A 10,884-nucleotide genomic window follows, 5' to 3' on the forward strand; every position below is an offset into this window, starting at 1 on the left:
GGTCAACATTTAATGTTGCTGGATATTTATTTCACTCTATTAACTTCACATCATACAGAGGCAGTTAATGAGAGGAAAACAAATAGGTTATACTTTGGAGAAACAAGATATCCAAGTTGGCTAGGAGTGAAGTACCTAGAATACACATAATAAAGATGTCAGGTTAAACTACTCCACTTTATTGATTAGCAACTATGATAGGAGTGTGAATTGGTTACTTTTAACTATTACAGTGCATCATTTAGTACAGTAGGCATGACGCTTTTGCATGGGTGAAAAGCTTTTGAACACTCTGGCATGTGTGTGTACTAATAGTTAAAGGATTAAACCAAATGTTAAGTAGTTCCTGTGAAAGTAATAATTACTCCCTAATAGCACTGAAATCTCAATCTACCCTAAAAATATCCTTCTGATCCTTTATCTTAATGTAATAGAGATGCAAGACTTTTTGCCCAAGAGGCTGGTTGTGCCAGGGAGTTGTGTAACTACAGAGTAGCAAGAGTTTTGCTCTGCCAAGGAGGGCTGCAGTAAGCTGGATGCATGCTCATTCTGCACTCTGTGCACTCCTGATGTAGGAAGACAGGTGGTGGTTGAAGCAAACCTATACCTGACAGTGTGTCACAGCAGCATTTCTCAACAACATTTCTCAGTTTTACCACAGGGAAGCTGTCACAGCACCGAGCCTGACAGAATTCAAGAAGTGTTTGGACAATGCTCTCAGATACATAGTCTGATTTTTTGGGTGGTCTTTTGAGGACCTAGGAACTGGACGCCATGTCCCTCATGGATCCCTTCCAACTCAGGATATTCTGTGATTCTATTTAATTAAAAAAAAAAAAGGCAGAAAAAGTATATTTCAGGAAGGAATTTCAAAGTAGGAAGCTTTACACAGAGACATGTACCTCAATCATGCTGGATTTCTGCATTTGTTCAGGACAAGTTACATCATGGACACTGTGCTAGCACAGTGAAACCCTTTCCCACACTGAAATCATTGATATACTTCAATTTTGCCATTATTACATTATATACATTTCCACTAAGGTCTGCTTCTTGTGCAGCCCAACAAGAAAGTCTACTGCTTTCATGCACAAATCCATGATGTAGCTAAGCCAGCCCAAGCCCAGGAGAATAGGCACACATATCCCTCCTATATCCAGGTGTGTAGGGTTACTGCTCCAAGCAGCTCAGCTGAACTCCATAAACAAGTGCTGGCAGACCTGAGGGGAAGGTTGTAACTTGGATAACCTCCTGTAAAAGTTCAGGCAGCTTAGGGGAACTAAGCCACAGGCAGGACTATGTTTTACAAGTCAGCACAACCAGCCACAGGCACTGCTTCAGAAAAGATGCAAATAGAGCTTAGCTTGTGTGTTAAAATAGCACAAAGATAATCCTTCTCTGTTCCTTCAACAGATTAAACCTGGGTGCAACAAGGATCCTGGAGCAGCTGGGACACCCATGGAGCAGCCCCTGACCAGAACTCACATACTAAAATGCAGTAGGCCCAGGTCTTCTCCCAGATAGGACTTGGGTTGGGTAGGGCAGGTCAGACACCACAGAGAACATCTCACCGGGCATACAATCACAGCAGAACTGGTGGGAGTGGGGTTTAACCCCTTACACTTTAATGGTATAATTAACATCAGGGGTACATCTGCTCTCCTAAATCCAGCTGTACAAGGGCAAGATGAAGTAGTTGCCTTACTGACACACACCTCCAGCAGCTACAGAACCATAATAAAGCACTTCTTCACTTGTTCAGGACAGGAGTCAAAATAGTTGCTGTGCTTCAGGCTAACTTAGCTGCCATCCTTGATCCCATATAGGCTGCTGCTGTGCCACCACCATTCATCTCGTTAACCAACGCTGCCTCACTATTTCCTAATAGTTTCCTGTCTGCTGCTATCCATCCCAAATTTTGTCCTCTTAGATTGCAAATTCTGGGGGATAGATACAGCTTTCAGTGTCTAGGTTTGCACAAGGAGGTTGCAGACCACAGTCAGGTTGCCCAGACTCAATGCTGATGATGACAAAAATAACAATCGAAGCTCCTGGTTTTAGCAAATTTATTTGAACTTTAAGAGAGAGAAGCAGCAAACTGGATCTCTGTAAGATGATTCTTGTGCTTCTCAAAAGAAGAGATGGATATTAATAAAACTTTTGCTGGGGAAGGAGGTGTTATGTGGAATTAAGGTTTAGATCAATACCATATGCATTATGTCCACAATACACATTCATCCTTGATTTTGCGATATACTAATGTGTAATTACCATTAATGTAAACATATTTTTAAAGGTTATTTTCCTGCTCTGCAGGTCAATGGACCTAATGAAGCAGATCTAAGTGGGCTTGAGCTACTTTGAGTAGGTGCTTGATTTCCTGTTTACCTCATGGAAGTGGGTTTGGTCCCACACTGCTAATGTTTATAAAGGCTCTGAAGGATCTCCTCTGAGCACTAGAACTGGTTGAAATCTTCTGAGCAGCCTCAGTGGAGTAGAAAGGTAAGAAGCTCTATATCAGTCTATATTTTTTTTTATTCTTTTTCCTAAGATGAGAGTGAGCAGTGCTTGACAGTGTCAGGCAGTATCTATAGCAGAGTAGGAACAAGCTGTACCTTTGGCTGAGTTTTTCCTGAAGTGGTGTAAGACTAGCAATTTTCTTGATAGGTTTGGTGGAAAAGAACTATAGCAGTACGCACCGTGTTGTAAAGGGAAAGACTGTTATTTTAGAGGATTCAGTACATGGCAAGTCTCAGGCTGGGATCTGCCCCTTTAAACATATTCTACACAGGGAAATGATGAGAAATTGGTTCTTGGCTGCTTTTTGTATCCTTCTAGCTATGAATAAAACAGGGATAACTCTTCTTCCAAAGCAGACGGTATTGCACAGGGGATTTGAAGACCTTCATGTAGTAAAGATCCCACAAGTAGATACTACTCTTCCTTTTGTGAAGGAATCAAATTGTAAAATCAAAACAGTGTAATGACAGTTACAGTTAGTCTCTCCTGGAGTGTCATTTACTGCTAACTGAGCTTGATTTGAGTATCATACAGGCAAAGGGGTCTTGTATTAATTCAGGAATGGTTTCTCTACAATCTCCAAAAATGCAGACTGTTTTTCCTTGCTGCTTAGATAAATTCTGCAGAGAATAAGTGCTACCCTTTCTTAAAATTAAGGGTACAATATATGTCCTCTCCTATTTTCATAAATAATTATCTTAAGCAGAACAATATCCTTGGATGACAACTATTTTCAGATTCATCATCATAACTACAGTGATATATGTAATGAATAGCAAATAAGAGGGAAAGCTTATTTAATCATGACACTTTTCTCAACTTTCATTTAAAATACTCTTTGGCTTTCTGTATAACGAAACCTACTTTTCATATTAATACACTCTGTAACTATTTGCCTCTTACTGCTTTAGCTGTAAATATTTCAGGGGTTTTGCCACTGTTCAATATATAACACCTTTGCTTTTAAAAGTATTCCTCTCAACTTGATATCTCTGAGATAATGTAACACATTTAGTATTCAGCCTATATATAGGCCAAAACATTTGTAAAAAAGTCACAGTTTTCCAGAAACAAACAAACAAAAAAGCCTCAGTTATGAACAACATCCAAACTTACAAATTCTTGTTTTCTCCAAAATAATAATTGGGCAGTTGTAAGAATGCAAATTGCTACTTATGAGTAAAGTTTCACTAATGTATGAATGAATTTTTGAAGGATGGGATACCTAAGTCCTGATCTAGACTTGTTTTTGTTACTATATTGTTCCTGTTAACAGTAATTCTCCAGTACAATGCAGATTCCAGAAATATTGATAACAAAGAGTGAGGTGAGAGACAATAAAATACATCCGTGAGCCTTGATCAAAACCATTTTTGTACAGAGTTTGCAGAGCTGGAATAGTTATTAAGAGCTCAAATGTCCAAGGTCTACTGAGCTGAACTGTGGACATGAGGACTAGGAACAGCTTGAAACTAATAAATCTTGGAATTGATCAAATTCCGTCACTATCCTGAGATATTTTTCATAACAGATATTCACTGACTCTGGCACCAGTCCCGATGTAAGGCATTATCCATCCCTACAGAAAGTTTCCCAGGAATTAGATCAGGCTGCTAAATCCTGCAGAACTGCAGTATGGGATAAGCAGGATGTGATGTAACTCCTGTTTGCTCTTGAATTGCCTGATCCAACGTGCGTTCTCATTCACATACTTAAGTTTGAATTGACCCTTAAAGCACAATGAGGTACCCGCAGGGTCAGCTTGTAAATGTGGAACAATACAATGTCCTCGCCTCCACGAATGGGCAAATCACAATTAATTTGATGGTTGCAATAAAAGTATAGGGAACAGATGTTAATAGACGCCACTGTGGTGAAGGAGCATTGTTATTGAAAGAGTAACTTAACTGTGAATGGCAAAGGAGAGCTTTGTAGGTTGGAGAAAGCTGTTCCAAGGACAAGGAAAGAAACATGTTTACAAGTGCAGGCACATGCCTAACCATTGCCCATCTCCCTGGGTTCACTGTCATGTCACTTATGTATCCCAGGGGCCAAGCATCTGGATTGCCCTCTGCTTTTGAACAGAGAAATCAGCCAAGAAAATGATGTCTTTGAAAGTTCTTTCTCTGCTTTTTGCTTCTTTGAGCTTTGTTTTGATGGAAGAGAACGTCTCAGGGTAAGTGTTTTGGAAAACCCACAATGTATTTTGAGCCTTTTCCAGCTTCCTACTGGAGGCAAGTAGACTATTTCCCTTGGCATCTTGGTAAATAGGTGAGAACATGAGTCCTGAGGTAGCTCTTGGATAATAGAAAGACAGCAAAGCATACAGAGATGAGCAAATGATAAGAGAGGTCTCAAATTAAAGCCTTTGAGCCAGAGCCAAGAACTCCCAAGTTTTCCCTAAAAACTACATTGCTCCAGGTTGGGAGTAACAAGCTGGAAGGCAACCAGGAAGTGAAGGTTGGCTGGGAACTAGAAACAAAATGTAATTGTCTCCCATGAATACGGCTAGGGGGCATTTGATATTTCAAAGTTTCTGAAAATGTGACCAGTTATATAAAGCAGGTACATAAAGACTTTCCATCTCTTCCTCTGATTTCTGCCACAAAACTTCCAACTACCACATGAGAAGATCTAAAAGAAACCCTATCAGAGCAGCAAGAGCTGCTGCAATTCCAGATAATAACACTAAAAAAAGATCAGCCTTGATATCCTTTGCTAACTTAGCTAGCCACCAAGTACGTCTACACTGTCAGACCAGCACTGGCTTCAAGTTCTGGACCTCGTCTCCTGCTGTCCACCCCTCAGGCTCTTGAGGACACAGGAAGAGGTTCCCTTGGCCCTATGTGTGCAGCTCACTAGAGAAGGGAATCTGTGTATACTCAGTGTCTTAACACTTAGTCAAAGTCTATATCCATCAGGCTATGGCAGGAAAGCTACTCTGACTCCAGACGTCAGCAAATATCCCAAGTTCATCTCCTCCTGAGAAGTCAAATGTGAGCTGCAAATGTGTTAGCAGCCAGAAAAATGGATGAGGAGATTGCTAGCTCCTTCTCTAGTTAATTCTTCACTTTACAATGCAGGAACAATCACCTGTGCTAGAAAAGAATTGAAAGTGATCAAAAAACTTTGCTGACCTTAGGGGATGCATGGGCAATCCCATGCAACCCAAGCAAAATTCTGCATAGTGCTTGCTTCTTGTCTGAGCAAGAATCACTCTATCTGTACTCTTACTGTAGCATAAGTATAAGGACTCCCAGTGCCAGACCAGTGCAAAAACGCTACTCTGAGGCCACCCTGGCAAGTGATTACAGCCGCACGATGGATAACATGCTGAAGAAGAACTTTGTGGAATGGTTGCTAGCCAGGCGAGAGAAGAAAAGCGAGTAAGTACATAGACTTTCAACGCTTCCATGATTTGAACTGACAGCTGTTGTCAGGCAACTGTTGGCTACAGAATAATGTAGAGCTGAGGATATTTTCCTTGGACTGCAGCAGTGATTCTCTGGGGACTTTCTTTTCCTTTTTTTTTTTTCCTTAAGTCGTTGAAGCGTTTCTTGTCTGTCGGCACACAGCACAACTATCCTTCTCTCTATCCAACACTGCCTTCTTCTCTGTATGCTTGGTAGATGGAGTGGGAAGGAGTTGGGTTTTGTGGAAAAGCAGCATTTCAGCACCCTCTTGTGGCATCTCAGGCTGATGTCCTTCTTCCCATTTTTGCCTTTTCAGCAACGTCATTGAAACGTACAAGAGAGAAGCTGAGCCACAAGCATCAGCTGTGAATGGCCAAAGCTTGGACCTGCGCAACCATGAAGCCAAAGACTTCTTTGCTTGGCTTCTAAAAAACAAGAAAAATCAGAGGTGAGATTGGCAGAATAGGAAATAAGGACGAAGTCTGGTCCCCAAGGGAGGGATGAGGTCCCCAAGTGTTCAGTTTTTGAAGGGATGTTTTAGGGCAGAAATTGGTGATAACACTGTCAGCACAGGAAAACAAAAAGACCTCTGTTTCAAAAGGGAATTCCATATTTTGCAATTGTCTCATGAGTGACAAAAATAACAAATACAAAAAAGCTTCTAAAACTTTACAATTTCTCACGAAATACACACTTCAGAAATAGAAAATATTGATTTTTTTTTTTCCCTTTCAAAGTATCAGAACAGCCTCATCAAAGCCCAGCACTTTTAAAAAAGTCAAAGTGCTGTCTTTTGACAGGGCTGAAGCACATCCATTCCTGCAACATACTAACACTACAGTAATGGAGAAGTTAAACTGAAGTGCTTTGACCTAATAAAACCATTCCATTCTATTCAAAACCCTAACAAAAGAAAACTTTCCAGTGAAAATTGGGATGAAACTGATACATTCCTGCAAAACTTTTTTGATTTGATCAAATCGTCTCACAGGGCAAAAATAAACAAAACAGTTATTCCATTGTATCATTGCTACACACTCTTACTATGAAAAGCATGAGATCTAAATGTGAAATTATGCAGGAGAGATGCCCGAGTGACTCAAGGAATTCCCCAGTTTGTTTTTGATCTATGTCACTGGAGACACTTGCAGTCTTATTCAGATGTATCTACGCTGGTTACAGGAATGATGGCGATGCAATCTAGTTCTTAAAAGGTACCTCTCAGGAAGGTAACTTAGTCCATATGGTGCTCTCTCTTGTTCCAGCTAGTACCTTCATTTCCCAAGCCATCTGGCTGAGAGTGCCATCTCTGTGTTGCACAGCTTTGTGCTGTGTCAGCATAGCCATGGCCTGTCAATAGCGTGTTTCACCGCCCCCCAATCTTACCTCATGTCGCAAATGTTCAAAAAGAAGGTTAGACACTTGAGTCCAAACAAAAATCTGTTCTCAGGCACTTTCTATTAAAAAAAGAAAAAAAGAAAGCCAACAAATGAGGGAAACATTTCCTTTCTTTAACATGAAGGGGATTTTACAAAACCTAACAGGTTGTTGCTGATTAGTCCCAAAATTGTGTCAGGAAGGAAAACAGGCACTTACTGCACATGGCTCACATCCTTCAGGCACAATTCTAGTGTCTCTTGATAAGAGAATGAAACCTCTAACTTACAGGGAGTCATGGGACAGTCACCCAGAACAAGAATCTGGGGGCATTTGTTGTCTTTTACAGCCTTTGCATGAAAACTGCTTTAGAAACAAACGTGCAGGGGATGACCCAGGGGTGGGGGAAATGAGCACTGTTATGGCTCACAGAGGTGTTAAGGCCAAGCACCCAGAAAATCAGACATTGAGAATTGCTAGTCATACTGAAAATGCAGAATCAAAGAAACAAGGGCTTTGTGGGATCTCAAAAGGTCATTTAGTCTGACCTCTCCTACAAGGCAGGATCAGCTTGCTCTAAACTACTCCTGACAGATATTTTTCTAACCTGTTCTTACATAGGACTGGGGGGGGAGGGAAGGAGAGGGAGAATGACACACACACCTTTGGTGCTAGAGATTAATCAGCTTGTTAGTTAATAATATTTAAAAAAAAATGCAGTGTTTCCCCTAATCTCCTTAATTGCAAATAAAAACCACAATTTGTGGGGTGAAAAAGTCCTCAGAAACAAAGGCTTCCCTTTGTGGGCTTGGGGCATAGATCCTGCTTCACTCTGCCTTTGTTTTGATGCCTGCTGGGTTTAAGAGAGGACATGGGGTATGGGAGGAGCGGGGGGTGGTACAGGACTGTTCCTTCTCATCTCCTAAGCCTGACAGATATATTCAGTGCTAGATATCCCAGACTGACCAAGATCAAAGCAGTGTTCTGTAGCAGGATCTCATCATGTCAAAACTAGGTTCTGTTGATTTTTTGTTGTTGTGTTGTTGTTTTGCTATGCTTAGGGGAACACCCCCCAGCCACCAAGATGTACCTTTATTCACTCTTCTTCACTGGCACTTCTATTTTACAGAACAGAAAAACAGTTACTAAGAGCATAGTGTCCTTTCCTTCAAACTGCCTCTCCTAGTTCATGGCTCTACTGCACTGCCCAGGAGGCAGCAGAGGGACTTCTGTTAAGGAGCAAATGACTAACCTTGTCAAAAATCTAAGTGCTGCCTGGAGGAAAAGATGATGAAGAAAATGCCGTATGGATTCAGATCTTTTTAGTTAACTAATCCTTGATCTAGGCTGGGAGGCAGAGATTTGTACTTGGCTGTTTCAGAATATAGAGGGATGAAAGACTCCCTTTTAAGATTTAAAAAGTTTTTTATATATATACAAATAAATTTAGTTAAGAATTACACAGTACTGAAAAATAAGAAAAGAAGAAAATGCATCCTCTTGGCTGTGGAGATAGGAAGTGGTGAACAAAGAAGAAAGATGAACTGAGACAAGAGCCTGAGGTGTCTAATTTGAATCATGCTCAACTGAAACCCAGGAAGAGAGAAAGAAATCCTCCTGGCTTTCTTTCCTTAAATCAGCTCATCCCTCAGTTCCTCCCCACTGTCACTGATAATGTTGCAGAACAGTCTCATTTCCCAAGAACAGGGAAAGAAAAAGCGAAAAGTTGATAGGATTGACAAGATGGCAAGCAATGCACTAAGTCAAAGGTATTAGAAGACAAGGAAAATAAAATATGCCTGTGAACTCGATGCAATTGGAGTAAGATTGTTATATACACATTTGGATGGTTTCCTTTCCTCTGTCTTTATGGCATGGCACATTTCTTGCAGTTTTACTTCTCTGGAAGGTTCAGAAGATTTGAAGGATGTTTTGAACCAGGAGTTTCTGACATGGCTAATGTCGATTGACCTCTGCAGACCAACGTGAGTGGTTGTTCTACCTGTTCCTGTTGTTAAAAACATCCCTTCAGATCCCATTCCAGCACTGTACAAAGGTTTTGCCCCAAAGGTCCTTGATGCAATGCTCATCTTTTGATAGCTGTTGAGTGCTCACATGGTGTAGCTCAGCTGAATTTCAGTGGACAGTTAAGAGCTTTGGCCAGAGTTTGGCTCTGCAAGAGAATCTTCAAATCATTGATATGATAAACTGGGGGATGGACAAATTTCAAGTTATGACTGTCTAGAGAAGGCAGGTTAGTAAATTCTTTTCTCTATTTTTATGAGAAAATTAGATGTTCATCTAACCACTTACAGAAAATACTTTTCTTTTTCTACTCAACATACCTAAGTATGAAAGACATTCAGAAAGAAATACAACAAGAAATGGGGATGCAAAATGTCCAGGGGAAGGTCCTGAGAAGGCTCAAGGAAATGGAGAGCCCATCTTAGAGGCTCTAGTAAAATGAAGGCTGAGAGAAACAAAGTCACCATCTATTAAAAAACAACAACAAAAAAAAAAACAGAGAGAAGAGCTATTTATGCTAATGGGAAGAGTTAGACAAGAATGAAAAAGGATGAACTGGCCACAAATAGTCTGGAAATAAAAGGCAGCTCTGTGCTACAACCAATTCCATGCAGCTTGGTCAGACAATGTGAACTAAGTGGCCAGCAAGCAAGCAAGCCAGAGAAAACAATTAACTCTTGAGCTCATCCTGCAGCCTTTCCCGCAGAGGGGGAAAAAATAATAATAAAAAAAAAGCATTTATCTCCTCTAACCAGTTGCTGATTTTTTCTCAAAAGCTGTAGATACTTGCTATTAGATGCTTACTAACTTTGAGACGTCTGTCCTGCTATCAGAATGGATTTCCAAGGTATCAGAGGGGACTAGTGGGTAAAGAAGCCATTAACTTATGCTTTGTTTCACGTAGAAACCAAATTAAAATGGGTTAAGCGTGGTCCCACAGGGATTTATGCTTTTCTCTCCCACTTCTGCTTCATTAGGACTGTGTAACTCCAGGACCCTATCTCAAGGAGCTCTCCACTCTATCAACGCACTCACTACGGAGGAAGATATTCTATGTTCATTCTGTTCTATGCATATTGTCCACTTTGCCAATGTAAGAAATAAAGATTTTAGCCTGAAGCTGAAATAAGATTTAGTTAAGGCTTCGTTTGGGGATGGGCTATAAAACGTTACTAAATTACTTTTTAAAAAAAAGGCGTCATTCAAAGCAGGGCTCGTAAGGGTCCCAACACGCGCTGCGTTGTGCGGGTCGGTGAATCCGGCCTGCAGCTGCCGCAGCCGGAACGCGGCACGAGCCTGGCCGCAGGCTGCCGGGAGGCCGGGCCTGCCGCCGCCCGGAGACCCGGGAAGCGGCGGGGGGGCGGGACGAAGCTCACCCCGGGCTGCGCAGGGACGAGCCCTGCCCGAGGGCTGCCCCGGCACAACGCCGGCCGCAGGAGCCCGCCCCCTCCCAGCGCCCCCCCGCACGGGGCGGGCACCCCCCCACAGCGGCTCCCCGCACGCCGGGGGCCCGGCCACCCCCCCGGGCTCCTCCCGCGGCGGGGCCCCG

The 10,884-nt window shown here is 41.9% G+C and overlaps 1 protein-coding gene across 4 annotated transcripts; it reads left to right on the forward strand.

Annotated features, from left to right (window-relative positions):
* The first annotated feature begins 1,398 nt into the window (after positions 1-1,398).
* Positions 1,399-10,510, forward strand: GIP (gastric inhibitory polypeptide). 4 transcript variants are annotated; one of them, XM_083809430.1, is made up of 7 exons: positions 1,399-2,193; positions 2,317-2,502; positions 4,569-4,696; positions 5,760-5,906; positions 6,250-6,381; positions 9,203-9,295; positions 10,313-10,510. In XM_083809430.1, exons 3-7 carry the CDS (start codon positions 4,623-4,625, stop codon positions 10,320-10,322), a joined length of 456 nt encoding a protein of 151 aa, XP_083665556.1. In that variant the 5' UTR covers positions 1,399-2,193; positions 2,317-2,502; positions 4,569-4,622; the 3' UTR covers positions 10,323-10,510. The 4 variants fall into 4 exon arrangements, with proteins under 4 accessions (XP_083665556.1, XP_083665557.1, XP_083665555.1 ...); XM_083809431.1 differs by having other exon boundaries at positions 1,399-2,003; XM_083809429.1 differs by having other exon boundaries at positions 1,399-2,502.
* The last annotated feature ends 374 nt before the right edge of the window (positions 10,511-10,884 follow it).

Source organism: Anser anser, assembly GCF_964211835.1.
Source record: "Anser anser genome assembly, chromosome: 23".
In the NCBI taxonomy this organism is placed as follows: domain Eukaryota; kingdom Metazoa; phylum Chordata; class Aves; order Anseriformes; family Anatidae; genus Anser; species Anser anser.

Coding starts and splice junctions, on each gene's coding strand:
- GIP (XM_083809429.1), top strand. CDS start 4,623: ATGATGTCTTTGAAAGTTCTTTCTCTGCTTTTTGCTTCTTTGAGCTTT. Junction 5,907..6,249: donor AGGCGAGAGAAGAAAAGCGA/GTAAGTACATAG, acceptor TTGCCTTTTCAG/CAACGTCATTGAAACGTACA. Junction 6,382..9,202: donor AAAAACAAGAAAAATCAGAG/GTGAGATTGGCA, acceptor CATTTCTTGCAG/TTTTACTTCTCTGGAAGGTT.